We start from the raw sequence: 15,094 nt of genomic DNA on the forward strand, positions 1-15,094 counted from the left end.
AAGATCATTATTTAAAAAAATCATCGAATTGTAGATCGTTTTATCCTTCAAACGTATCAAATAAATGGATAGTTTATTATGAATAAGTTACTTAGTACCTACATAGTTGATTTGTTCTATGTGAATGACTAAATGATCTTCGATTAATTATTTTTTGTTAGGGTGACCTATAAATAAAGATTAAGAAATTGAACGGTTCCCATAGTTATTTTATTCGATCAGGATACATTATTTGCAAATGGGTGCATATGTTCATCGCCACATAAGGATGCAAGTATCATCCTTTTTTATATGTACTCATGCTCATATTTAAGGTTTCATATTTAGATTCATCATCGTGTATCGAAACGCATGTATAATTGATAAAAATTATGAAATATAATATTGCCATTAGCGACGCGCAAGTGATTTCTGATCGTTCGTGCCCTATGAAGCATATGTGCATTAATGACCAAAACATGTGTAATTAACATCAACGTAAGGAACTGACTTCAGCATGTTGAAGTTAAAATATTTTCAAAACGCGTCACAAAAAGTTCTAATTTTCTAACGTTACACCCGTGATGTTTAAAATCCAGCCAATTTACACATTCTGATCAATTGTAGCCTTTGTGGTCAAAAAGGACACCGGAAAAGGACATGCCATATACATGTACAACCCAAAAATAAATTAAAAAAATCCATAACAAATACTGAAAATTGAACAAAACATCGCAGTGCAATATGAAAAAGCAAAACTTCGTATCTTATCTTATCGTAAAACAAACTTCAGAGCCGATTAATTGAAACTAATCAAACTTGGATAATGTGAAATGTACTTTGTTACGAAACGAAAAGGTTTGCAAGTACCAACCTAATTAAGTAGTTGAAAAGGGAGGGAGGGGGGTGATTGTTGGGGGTGGGCGCTCCATTAATCAACACATCGGCACCGTTTGTTGGTACCAAATCCTTTGCAAGTCTGCATTTTCTATGTTTTGTTATTTAAGAAAGTCGCTTGAGGGTTGAGCTGTCACTATTGACGCTTCCTTCCCTGCTGTATTAATATTATTATGCTTTTCATATTTTCAAATTTGATTTTTTGTTAATATTATCTCCCCATTTGTCAAATATTTTGATTATCGTTGGGACAAAAAGAACTCAATAGAAAAACTTAAGGCACTCGTTTGTTGGGAAACAAAATGACCCACCACAAAGTACCAACTGTTTCTATACAATCTACGTGGCATATTGTGGGTCCAAGAGATGAGTTGCCAACCCTTCGAATTTGTTTGTTGAAACTTTTTTTTAAAAAAAAAAAAACGAGTTACCTAAAACGATTTAGTTTACTGCCCCATAATGTTCTAGTTTAATAATGTATACTGTTGCTTGCCGACAATTTCACACATAACAATACATTATTAATGAGAATGTCAGGTGACGACGGACTCTTTGCATATGAATCATTATTATCTCTTATTTGAGACCATGTCTAATCTTTGAGTGTTTTTTTTATTTTTTTTCTTTGGGGTTGAGGATGTCAATATATTTGTTCTCATTTGGTTGGAGGGATGCATGAATTTGTACCAATAACAAATATATAAATTTAGGCCCTAGGGGATGCTTGAATTTGTACCAATAACAAATATATATATATATATATATGTATTTTAGGCCCAAAATTTGTAGTCACATAAGACGAACACCTATAGTTATGAAGTATTTAGGATTCTGTGTTGGAGAATATGTTTCATTGATGTACCTAAAATTATTTAGTTTATCGCCTTTATAACATTCTAGTTTAATAATATATTGTCATTTGCAGGGTAACTTACACATGACAATATATTATTAAACAAGGGCGTGAGGTGACGTGGGACTCATTCCATATAAATCATTATCTCTTATTTAAGATTATGTCTAATATTTGAGTGCTTTGTTTTCATTTTTCCTTTGGTAGTTGAGGATGTTAATATATGTGTTCTTATTTGGTTGGAGGAATGCACGAAATTGTACCAATAACAAATATATAAATTTTAGGCCCAAAACTTGAAGTCACCTAAAACGAACACCTAAGGTTATGAAGTATTTAGGATATTGTGTTGGAGAATATGTTTGATTGATAAAACTATTTATTTTACCGCCCTTATAGTGTTCTAGTTTACCGCCTCTATGTATTATCAAACGAGAACGTTAGATGACGTTACACTCGTTTCATGTAATTCATTCATTATCTAATCTTTGAGTGCTTAGTTTTCTTTTTCCTTTGGTGGTTGAGGATGTCAATATATGTTCTTATTTGGTTGGAGGGGATGCATGAATTTGTACCAATAACAAATATATAAAATGTTGCTTTTGTTTTACGTGTAAACATTATGTTTGAGTAGGTAGCAAGGAAGCATTTTATCCATATTTGATTTTCTATAGTTTAACAGGTAACCACTCATTTCTAATATTTCAACAAAACAAATGCATACAACAAAAAAGTATTGGTATCACCAGATGCCTATTTGGCACCAAGGAGGTGGAATGTCCGCATATAGTTTTTTTTTTTTTTTTTTTTTTTTTTTTTTGTTCCTTTGGAAACATGTGCGGACGGTCCACCTGAATTGGTACTCTCCTCATCTTACATGTTGTGTACACAAGAATTTAAAGAAGAACTTTTTTATAATGGTCTACATTTGAAATGTGGTGTGCGTGTGACCAAGTGTCCATTGTCAGTGATACAAGGCCATGTGTAAAAAAAATTATACATAATATTGTAACATTAGCACATAACGCTACGATGATGGTGTAATTGTATTATAAAAATTGCTCTCTTTCAAGTTAGATTGTTTCAATTGTGTAAGAAGAAAAAAGCCAATACATGGATCAATACTGTTATGAATGACATTACATAGGTGATGGGAGTCATCAACCTGTTATCCCCATCGAGCGAAAAGAAATGAAACCTAAGCTGATAGGAGAAAGATTGTCATGATTCGGTCAATGACACAATAGGATGTGAAAATATGTTTACACATAGTAATATCATTAACACGTACGGGACTCCCACTGTCATGGTAAATGTGATCGTTCGAGGTGGATTGTTTGGATTGCATCCGGGAAAAAATTGATAACGTGAAAGCCAAGGAAAGCCAGATGCACCCTCACGGTATGTTACTCTCTCTCTCTCTCTCTCTCTCTCTCTCTCTCTCTCTCTCTCTCTCTCTCTCTCTTCTATTGATCAGTTGTGGTCGTAACGTCGTCGTCGGTGGAGGTGGTGGTGGTGGTGGTAGGAAAGGGAAAACAGGTAGTAGGAGTGGGTTCACCATCACAGCTGTAACTTTGTCGTTTTCTTATCTCCAACACCTTTTTAAAAATAATATTAGGATTTGAGGATTTTAGAGTGGTCCTCAATCTTCTATATAAAATTAATTTCGCAAAAAGAAAATACTTGGAACAAAAATTAGAGGAAAAAAACAAAAATAAATTGAGAGTGTGGTCCTGCCAGCCCAGAAATAAAAGAGAGATGATCCGGTGTGGTCGCTATCAGGGTAGACCCCCACGAATGCTTGACCTTTCTTTTTCTTCCCCCCTGCCGATGATCTTTTTTCAGTCTTTTCTCTTTCATCGATTCACTTGGAATTAACTTCCCTGCTCAACATTTCAACAAGAATTCCTGCTTACACCTAATCTCGGATGAACAAGTGTTCAAGTTTTGATTAAAAAAAATCAAAACTTAGACACGTGTCTACCCAAGATTGGATGTAAACAGGACCTTTGCTGAAATTTCAGCAACGAAGTCTTGTTCGATTCACTTCATCAAAAATTTGCCCCAAAAGTCAATCCATTGTCTAATCATCTTCAATTTCAGAAACATAGTGAATTTTCACATGCATTAACGGTCAGAAATTACTTAAAACACGCACAATGATCAATTTTAACATGGATAGTACTATCCATACACTTATTTTTATCTTTTACATGCTCATAATAATTTTTATCATTTATACTCTTTAATACATCCAATTCAATGACCAAAAATTAAACTAATTGAAAAAGGTAAGATAGCACCACTCTTTTAGCATAGTTCATTTTGATACATGATCAACTATTAGAGCCACCCGTGCCAAAATTACCATGGCAAGGCGCAAAAGTTGCCCTTAAACCCAAAAAATATAAAAGGGCTCTAGCGGTACCAAAAAGTGAGCCCTACTTTGCCGGACCTGGAGCCAGAGGCAAATCCACCTTGGGACAAGGTGAGTTAGTTGAACCCCCAAACTCAGAATTTTTTATGGAAGAACAGGGTGCTGCATTTTAAAAATCTGAGATGTCTTAAAAAGCTGTTCTCCAACTGTTTGACTTATGGCCTATATGGACACTGGGCAAGGTATTTGCTAGCCTCTTGCCTGTGTTTGCTTTGCTATGGGCATCTTTTCGATAGACATGCTTGCTCAAAAGCTATTGACATCAATTGACATGCTTTTTCAAAAGATGTTGGTATATGTCAACAAGCTTGCAATATGAATTAACAAATGACCTGACGCCTACTAAAACTCGATGAAATGTCAATTTTTCATGTTATACCGCTATGTGCACTATTCTTACCGACTCACTAATAATATTTCCTAGATCCGCCACTACTTGGAGCCTAGGCAATTATAGCCTGAGTTGCTCCCTAAGGGCAATGTTGAAGCAAGGCTAACATTTCATTGTGCATTCTTTTATGTCCACTTTTAAACGGGATGAAGTTGTACTAGGACAATTACTATTCAAGATGAGTAGTAACTGCCCTCCCTCCGCCCATTGCCATGGTAGAACGGATGAAATTGCCCTTGGAGATCATGCTATATAAAATACTTTCATTCAGCTGTGGAGAAAAGGATTGGCTCAAGCACAACTCGATTGTTTTGATTAATGTCAACAAATATGGTTGAGTAGGAAAACCTTGCAGTGGATGATGATGACTAAGCCTGAGGGGCAAGGTCAAGTTGATTAAGAATCTTGAGGGTTGCCAAACTTGTCATTGGTTGGTTGGTGTGTGGATGTGGATCCTACTAGTAACAAATTGGCCAATTATTGGTTTTTTTGGGGCCTCTCTCTCTCTAATAAAATTATCATACCTTCCACGTTTAATCATTTATGTTGTGGCCCAAGTCTAGTATAGCCTAGTCTAGTTTAGTCTAGTCGAGTGGGTAGAGAAGATAAGGTATTTGACTTGTTTTCTGGGTCAAAAAGACCAGAAGTAAAATTTTATTGTTGACTACTAAAAAGTAAATATAAACGATAAAGAAAGATTGACGACATAACAATTAGATATCGATGACAAATTAAAAAAATCTAATCATTTCAACAGATTTGAAAAAACATCATGGGCCAATTTCCCGTCAAGTTATTCATTTACCTACCCATAAATTCCCATCACCTCAGCATATGAGATTGTTGTCAACATTTAAAAAGAAAATAGAAAATTTGACTGCGAATAAAATTTCAATCGTTGAAATGATCTTTTCAACAATTCAGATCAATACGTCGTCAATACTGAACTTTGATCCGTTCAACCATGGAAATTTGCAAGATGATCGTTTCCGTCGATATTACAAAAGTGGTTTTGTGTTACCATTGTGGTGATATTGAATGATACTCAACCTCGCATTGCGTGAGAGGGTACGAATTTTGGCAGAAAATGCAGGCTCCAAGGACTTCATTAAGATTGATAGTAAAACACGCTACATCAGCTCAGAATGTTAAGTGAACAAGAGCCCAGTTTCACCGTCATCCGATATTTCTCTGAACCGCTCAGATGAGTTAGAACACGGACCTCGTTCATCCGGTTTGAACAACTGCCACGCTTGGGGGAGGGCCGACAAACGATTTGGTTATCTACTTGACTATATACAGTCAAAAACTTTAATCTAAAAAATCACATAAAAAGTTGGACGGGTTTGATTCATGTCGTAAATAAATCGGGGCCACGACAAACACCATTTACAATACAAACTTGTAAGACTGCTGCCTGCCGGAAGTCACATCAAAGTACACTTCTCCTTTTTAGCTTCGGGTCTTGCAGATGCGGATGATGACGAAGTTCGGGCTTTGTTTCTTGTCGCCTGCAAAATTTAAATAGTTTGCTCTTCAAATTCATATGCCATCCACCGAAAATAAAAACCTACAATACTTCATCATGCTACGACTGGCTGCACCAAACCTATGTAATATAAAACATGGATCACTGTGTTTATCAAAATTAGAGGGTCGGACGACCTGGCACATATGTGATTGGATATGCTTACACAAAATTAGTATCTGACTACACAATAGGAAGTTCAATTGTTGTAAGATGGAGCATTACAATTATTTTCCCAAGTTTTCGCCGCAAAACTTTGAAACGGCTAAATCAAAAGAAATATTAGAACATGTATTGAACAAGAAACTGTACCTGGGGACCTACAACCATCCTTGAATTGCCACTAATAGATGGTTGCTGCGAGTTTTGACGCTGCTGTGGTTGTTGTTCAAACTCTTGCTGCTGCAGAGCAATTGCCAACTGCATATCAGAGCTGCCAGAACACAGTTTAACATTATTAGTACATTTTCAACTCTATAGGCCAAACCATATTTTAATTAGCAAGCTGTAACTAGTCTAATTGCAGAAACAGGCAAAACCATATTTTAGTGGGCAATATCCCTAAAACTTCATTTCTCATCTGGTTTTAAACCACAGATTGTAAATCAACTACTAATCTGCAAGTAGAAGCAAAGTAAAATAGTTACTTCATATCAAATGCCGCTTGTCCTGCACTATCCATGCTAGCAAGATAGTCCTGAAACATTGATTTCATATTAGCATCCCAGAAAACTGTGCACAGACTAAATACAATAGTACCAAAGGTAATGCATACCGCAGTGCTGGTGACAGCATTGTTTTCATCCCACGTGTCATTTGTATGATTTTCTACCTTAAACTCTTTGAAGTTGCCTGTCATAAACAATGTATCCCCATTGACCTGAAATGTGTAGGGAACCATCATTAGGATACTGAAAGCAGGAGAGAGAGAGAGAGAGAGAGAGAGAGAGAGAGATTGACAATGTGAATGTAAGAATACCACTTTAAAAGTTTGAGCATCAAGGCACCCTACTATTTTGAACATCTCTCTACAACTGGAACTTTTATATTTCTATGGCAGAAAATAGCGGGATTGTTAATGAACTTCTTCACCTAACATTTCAGCTAACAAGAAACTTTAAACTAACCAGGTTGGGCCAATGGAGTTCCTCAGTTTAAATATTTCCCTTAAAATGGTTAGGTTCCACCATAAGTATATTAATATAAAAAACATCAGCATGTATCTACTTTTAACTGAGATCAAAACCAGTGATAATGCTTTAAATACCTCCGAGCAATTCTGATTTGTCAATAAAAATATATTTCAATGCGATTTCTTTTTTATTTTTCATTTGTTTAGCCAATCCATCATGATAAGTAAAAAGGGGTAATGGATAACAATATCCTTTACTTAAAAACATAGGAATTACAGATCGTACCTCATTTAGCTTTTCCCACACCAAATCAGGCTGATTTATGTAACCCTGATCAGTGGCCAAAAGATAAAGTTCACCATTGAACTGCAAAAGAAATGAGATCTGGTAAATTTTTTCCCTAAAAGAAATTAAATCATTTATTTCAATTTTTTTTCCCCACCCAAATAGGTATCCTGGCAGTTCAAGAAAAGCAACATCAGTCATTAAACTTCCCATACATACTAACCTTAAACAGGGTGCTGAAGTGATTATTTCGAAAGAAAACACATAGCTCACGCTCTTTAAGACCCTCTTGTAAGCAGAAAAGCCTGCACAACCACAATAACAATAAGTTAATTGAGAGCATGACTTTAATCCAAAAGGATTATAGGGCTACAAAGGTCAAAGTAAACCAGCATACCCATAAAATGTCAACTGACTAGCATTATTCTTCAAAAAAGTCCTGACCAGTTCACCTGAACCCAGTTGGCAATTGCAATGGGAATGGTTTAATCAGAACATTACAAACATTAACTGAACTCAAATAGTCACCAAATTTACAAATGAAATAACGAGATCCACAAATAATCATTTTTCCGCTCTGATATGGTATAGTACTCACCTTGTTGTGGAGTGATTTCACCACTGGGCCTTGCATCTAAGGGGTTTTTGTCGTCTTGTTTTGCAAGTACCACCTCACCTTCATATACAGGCTCTCTGTCTTCTAAAACTGGAGTTCTTGAATCCAGAATGCACTCCTCTCCTTCATATATGGGCTCACCGCCTTCAACACTTGATGCTAAAGTTTCTGAAGCATCATTTTGCTGTTGCTGCATTCCGCCAGTAGATGAATTCAAACCCACATTTGAAGCAGATGAGCAAGATACCTCTGTCACGTTGCTCTTATTTTGCTTATCCAGATGTCCATGAGCATCAGGTGTAAGCTTGGCCTGACTCTCAATCTTTTCACCCCCTATTGACACATCTGTAAGGTTTTTCTCCACTGACTCAGTATCTTTCCCAGGAGAAAAAAAATTTCCACCTTCGATCTTGATTGATTCATTTGTAGTGCTTTTCACAACCAGATCAGAAGAAACAAGCTCTTCTGATTTCATATAAGTTGGCTGATCAGCATTTTCTGCCTTAACAGTCTCTGACAAAGAAAATGCTGTTTGTCCTGGAGTAGTACTGAAAGATATCACATTACTACTCTCATTCCTGGAGGCATTGCAATCTTCTGGTACAGACAGTTCTGACTGATGTACATTATTGTATACAGCAGCATGATTCTCTGATTCATCTACAGAATCTACAGGCATAACCTTCTCGGGATGTGTACTTGCATCTGAGCTAATTGACAGAGGGGCTCTGTCAGTAGACTCAGTATAGACGACTGCAAGCAGATCACCCGCTGAGGTTGTCAATTCGGCCACAGACATTTGTAAAGCCCTCATCAACTCCTCTTCTTCTTCACGGTCACCTTTTCTTGCCTTTGGTTCTTCAGAAGCTGAACATGGAGACTCATCGAAAGATCTAGTTTTAGAAAGGCATGGTGAAGGGACTCCCAGGGTTGCAGTTGTTGCAGCAGCAAAATCAACGCAATCTTCTTCTGGAGTGCTCTTACATTCACTCTCCATATTCTGTGCTTCCAGTGCAACAAGCTCCCCCATGAGAGCATTATAAGACTTTGACCCAATTGCATTCGCAGTACAATCATCCTGGTTAGCATACACTAGCAAATTGATTACAAAAACAAAGACCATGATGTAAATACCAGATGGCAAATTATTCAACAAAAAACAGAACAACATTCTAATGAAAAAATTATGAAAGAAACCATATAATGTTATAAACCAGGGAATAAAGGATGTGTGGCCTGGTAGCCTACTCAGAATATCATGAATTTTCCCGACATAAAAATTTAAATAATAAAATAAAAAAGTAGAACCATAGCACAATGTATCAGTAACAAGTTTCCCGGAAAACTTAAATCATATTAATGACTAACGAGTTACACCAACACAGAAAAATCATCTGAATTTTCAAACTATATGCTGTTTTCCCACTCTAGAAATTCGCAGAGATGAACTGCATGTCAAAATTCCAATCAAGTGATGACCAATTCAATACCTAAGCAACAGATTTTCTGAATTTGTTCCCAGTTGTGATGTGATACATGTCACTTCGTTACTGGAATTTTCCATATATAAGAAGGGCTGGTTGAGAGTAATTATATGTATGCACACAGACCTCAAATCCTAAGTTCAAATCCCATCACAACCCCTTTGGTGGCCACTACATAAACTTTATCCCACTAATTGCCTGCTGTATGTGGCACACACGAACTACAAGTACCCAAAATCAACCAGATACCACCTTAGCAAAACATACATGGACACATGCATACAAATGTGCAGGGCCTGTACATATTATGCAAGAGCAATTTTGATGTGTGGCTCTCTTGTGCTTGCCTGCGTAAGATCCAATTGATTATTCCTACCCATAAACTCAATATACAATCTATGTTCTTTCTTCGGCCAAAAAGTTTGTGGCCCATCTTTGTGGTGAGGTTTTAGTCGTTTTATGAAGGCACAAGATATCTTATATTGTGGAGGCACACCTTGTCATCCAGTATGTAGACACATGACCACAAAGTTGTTTAAGCAGTCAGGTGTGTGAAATATAATATAGTTGTTTTGTGCAGACACATGATGTCTTTACGTCAGCACAAGCACAAATCTAATTTTTTTTTTTTTAATGCTTTTCATTTAATTATGTCAGTTTCTTTTATGTTTCTAAGTTATTAATTAAAATTTCAAATTATGTAACAGGTAGGAGAATGATCATCAACCATATCCATATGCTACATCTTTGGGGGTATATTAAAGTATACCATAATTGGGAAATAAGAAGATTTTCCTTCCTAATTTGTTTACGGTGTTAAGTAGTTTCTACTTTGCATAGTATGGTTGTGATTTAGTATCTTATTGTGTATCTGTGACTAGAGTTATACTATATTTAAAACCTTCAGGCTTATGACTAGTCCATATAATTCTCTTCCCAATTTCTTAACTACTATATTATGTGAGGCAAATAAGCATTAAGGGAGCCTACTACACCAGGCCCAATTGCATGAACCTCCAGCACACGTCAGACTTTTGCAATAAGTAAAATTAGTGCTTGAATAACTCTACTCATGCTATGTAAGGATTGAGAACTAAAGAAGCAAACCTGCGGATCAACGATCCAACCATGATATAGTGGAATGTCTAACAGGTCAAATATGGCACACTCTGGAGTAAACTCAAAATCATCTATCCTGCAATCATTAGTTAAATTTCCATTAAAACTCACAATGCAGAACATCACAATAAACTACAGGAAGAAATAAACAATGCCAACCTTCTGAATTTTATATTTACATCAATCCCCGTTGCAAGTCGAGGGAGAAGATCAATAGCATCAGCAATGTTCTGCTGTTGGTTTTCTACATATCCAGCATCTTTATTCTAAATCACAATAACAACATAGTTCGCATCAACTTACAAAAAGAAAGAGAGAAACTCAGAATTGGTAATGAAAGAAAATTGTTGTTAATTACATCGATATTACTGTTAGAATCAATCAGTCTTTCAGCAATGAGCGAAAGTAGTTTCTCCTGTGAGACTTCTGACGAGTCTGGACTCAAATTCAAGCTATTCCTCAGCGAGAGAACGTTACCTGTAAGAAACTCAAATTCAAACCAACAAAAAGAAGGCACGAGTCTATTTCCCCAATAAAATAATAATCGCAGTATGCGTATCTTTCCCTAGGTGTAGGTCACAGGATTATTCATGTTCAAATTCACTTGCATGCATGATATTTTTGTTCCTACATAAGGAATACATCCAGAACACTGTAATTTATCATAGGCCTGACCTCATTAAAGATTTTTTATAGCTAAATTGAACCATTCATTTAATTAAAATCAAATAGCAATGGCACTTAAGATTCATAAAGTTATCCATTTAATCCACAGATCTCCCAGCAACAAAAAAGCTAAACAGGAAAATAACAATCGAAAAATAATAACAATAATAATTGAAGATTGATTAGAGAAACAGTAATAAACAGCGCGATTTTTCCTTCTCAGCTTGACAACCAAATAGAGTAGTCATTCAATCCAAAATTCAAATCTAGTTAATCAGATATGTTATATGTCACCATTTTCTCAACGGTCAATCTGAGAAGGGAAAAAAAAAGAATTGTGCACATGGGAAAACATAGGGAGCTGCTATTGCCACTCCAAAAAAGTCATCCCTAGCGAAAATAAAGGAGAGGAGTGCATGATGACTATTTTGAAGCGCTAATAACTATTCCCCAAGCATAATTCAAATGATCACTCCAGGCGTTAACTAGCAAAATAGTTTGGGGGGAGGGGGACGAACCCTAACAGCAATGCACATTTGATTAAGGCTCAAAACCTAAATTCCTTGGTTTCTTTTAGTTTGGTTCAATAATTGACACGATTGACGATCAGAAAACCCTAGAAATTAATTGACACGATTGACGATCAGAAAACCCTAGAAATTAACTGAAAATTTGATAACAGAACCCTCCAATCTTGAGTATATGAAGCATGATTAAGCAATATTTGCAAGGACCAAATCTCGATTTCAGACTCAAAAACAGACCAAACAAATGAAGAATTCAGGGTATTGAGTGATCAAGTCGGTATTTTTCCTCCATGTTTGTTTGTTTGCCAAAAAATCAGCGTATGAAAAATAACAGAAATTTTGAATCTCAGTTTCTGACTACACTAACACACCCTGCAACTCACACTTACAGAAATCCACGAACCAATTTCAGATTGTGAGTCAAAATACCAATCCCTAATCATTTTCCTCTACTTTCTTGGCAACCAATCAATCCGAATCAAAAAGCAAGAAAAATCAGAAAGCGAAAGCCTAAGCGAACAAGAGAGAGAGAGAGAGAGAGAGATGAATTACAGATAGCGAGGAGCGGGCAGGGACCATTGTCGTTCTGGAGGACGATAGGCGTGGAGCGTCCCAAAAATTGGATGAGCTTGGTCTTGTGGACGCACTCTTTCACTGATTGTTGTTGCTGCTGCTGCTGCTGCTGCTGCTCGGGATTCGATTCTTCAGTCGACGACGCCATGGCTCTAATTGAATTTTGATCACCACCGTCTCGGTTTTTCGTTTTCCCTTCTGTTCGTTAGATAGTGAGAGAGAGGAGAATGTGACTGGTAGACCATTTGCATTATTTTTTTGGTTCGACGGAACCGCCTGAGCTAAAGTTCTATTATTTTTTGTCCTTCGGTAATATTTTTATTAGAAACTTTGTATTTAAGGTTTAAGGGACGTATTTAATTGAGAATTGGAGAGATTTTAATACATTTAAAAATTCATAGATTTTTATGAAATTTAATTGATTTATAGAGATTTCATATAAAATTTTAATTCAATTCCCTCGAAATCTCATGGGGAGATGTGAGATTTATGGATGCTTAAAATACACAACGAAATCTCTTCGTTTCCCTCTAATTCATCAACTTTCTTAAATTTTTTAAAATCAATTTCTAATTGAATATACCTGGAATGTTTTAAACTTCTTTCAAATCCTAATTGAATACATCTAGATTTATAAGTATTTTAATAAACTATCTTAAAATTTTAATTGAATATCCCTTGAATTTCAGATAATTATTTAAAATCTTAATTGAATACCCCTAGATTCATTAAAAGAATTAAACTCCCTCAAAATCTCAATTGAATACACCTCCTAAATTTTTTTATAAATAGCACTATTTTCACGTATTTATTAATTTTATATCATTAATTTTCTTCAATTCATACGGCACTTTAAAATTTAGAATGTGTGTTAAAAATAAAAATAAGCGTGCGACACTATTTTTTTTATTTCGAGTCTAAAAATGAAAATGAAAAAGAAAAAATTTCAATTGTGTTAGGTCCAAGTCCAAAGACGTGATAGCCGTGTATGTAAAATATAAGAGGCAAAGAGTCAGTTGATAACCCCCTTGCAAAATATTTTTTTGTGGAACAAACGATGGGGTGGGGGATTAGGCTAAACCGTTAGAAATAATGTGTTTCAAATTCATCATTAAATAGAATCGAACTTAAAACATCTCACTTACATATAAAAAATAATATCATTAAATCATAGTATTAAATGACGGTATGTCGTAATTTTAGTAACTAACATTTTTGGAAGAAGGTGGTATATTATGAAAAGAGATCCTTTCCGGATCTCTTCCACCAAAGTCACCTGATCAAGTGATCTGAATCCTTAAAATTTGACCAAACAGTTAAAGTTATTATAACTTTTAAAATGGATCCCTATTTTTAGCCATTTGATCAAATTTCAAAGGTTCAGATCATTTGATATGGTGACCTTGGTGGAAGAGATCCGGGGATGATCTCTTTCCGTATAGTATGGACTTCTACAATACCGTATAAGAGTACCCTTAAAAAACTAATGGTATCTTCCTAACAAAAAATTGTACCATGAATAATTTTATAACGTTAAAATCATCAAATTCGTTGGCTTTATTTGGTCGTTAAATAACCCTTTCACTATAAGGCATAGAGTGAATTCATATAGTAGGAAAGGAATCCGGCTTCTCTTAAATGTAGTCTTGTCTTCATGCATCATTGGGAAACACAGCTTAGCTTACCAAATTGGATTACTTAGTATACGTTGGTCGCCACAGTCTTAACGATTAAGATATGAAAATGTATATAATATATATTTGTATATGTTGTCAATAGTATTTTAGTGATTGTGTAAATTTAAAGTAAAATCTCAATAGGATTTGGAGATCAAATCCTCATATATAAGCTTTGTATTACTTGTAATGTAAAAAAGTCCATCATGATTAGCATAAGTAAAGTTGTAAGGTCAAGGGATGAAGACACAATTCTTATACACCTGAGCCATCTCTCTCTCACATCCATTTTTATAAGGGTTTTTTTACACAACTGGTCCCTAAATTTGGATGTTTCAGATCAATCATCCTTTTGTCTGTATTTTGTTAAAAAAATATGTTAGTATGCTGACATGGCACATTATGACCACCCACTCCACAATTATGGCGTCATGTGGATATAATATTACAATAGTATATGAAACCACATAAAACAGATAACTTCACATCATATGTGTGGGGAGTCTTCTAGACTCGTCATCGGATATATTTGAGCTTCAGGCCCAAGTATCGGGACATGGGTATGTATAGACTTCAAGCCCATTCCAAAACCAAAGGGGCGCATAACCAATAAGGTTCAGAGGTTCCCATAAAAAACTGGGGATATGGGGTATGTTCGGCATCCTACTACCGAGCAGGAAGATCAAGTTTGACATAACCCCATCCAAAACTAGGCGTGGGATTCGGTAGGCTCATGTCAAAGCATAGCATTTTGATCGATACACATTTGCCGAAGCAGGGCATTCCTCTTTTGTGGACCACAGCCGAAGCTGTCAGGGTTATTTGATAGATTTCTGCCAAAGCAGGGTCTATATTGTTCGGTGGACTACAACCGAAGTTGTCAGGGTCCTTTGTTAAACTCTTGTCGAAGCATGGTCTATACTATTTGGT

The 15,094-nt window shown here is 35.8% G+C and overlaps 1 protein-coding gene across 1 annotated transcript; it reads right to left on the bottom strand.

Annotated features, from left to right (window-relative positions):
- Positions 1-5,632: 5,632 nt before the first annotated feature.
- Positions 5,633-12,817, bottom strand: LOC137721862 (uncharacterized). Its single transcript, XM_068460888.2, has 12 exons — positions 12,468-12,817; positions 11,081-11,199; positions 10,882-10,988; positions 10,711-10,798; positions 8,102-9,197; positions 7,901-7,955; positions 7,727-7,808; positions 7,504-7,584; positions 6,861-6,965; positions 6,733-6,782; positions 6,398-6,518; positions 5,633-6,068 (listed from the first exon to the last, which is right to left on the bottom strand). Exons 1-12 carry the CDS (start codon positions 12,634-12,636, stop codon positions 5,985-5,987), a joined length of 2,157 nt encoding a protein of 718 aa, XP_068316989.1. The 5' UTR covers positions 12,637-12,817; the 3' UTR covers positions 5,633-5,984.
- Between the last annotated feature and the right edge of the window lie 2,277 nt (positions 12,818-15,094).

Source organism: Pyrus communis, chromosome 4 (genome assembly GCF_041283825.1).
Source record: "Pyrus communis isolate YQ-2024b chromosome 4, ASM4128382v1, whole genome shotgun sequence".
Classification (NCBI taxonomy): domain Eukaryota; kingdom Viridiplantae; phylum Streptophyta; class Magnoliopsida; order Rosales; family Rosaceae; genus Pyrus; species Pyrus communis.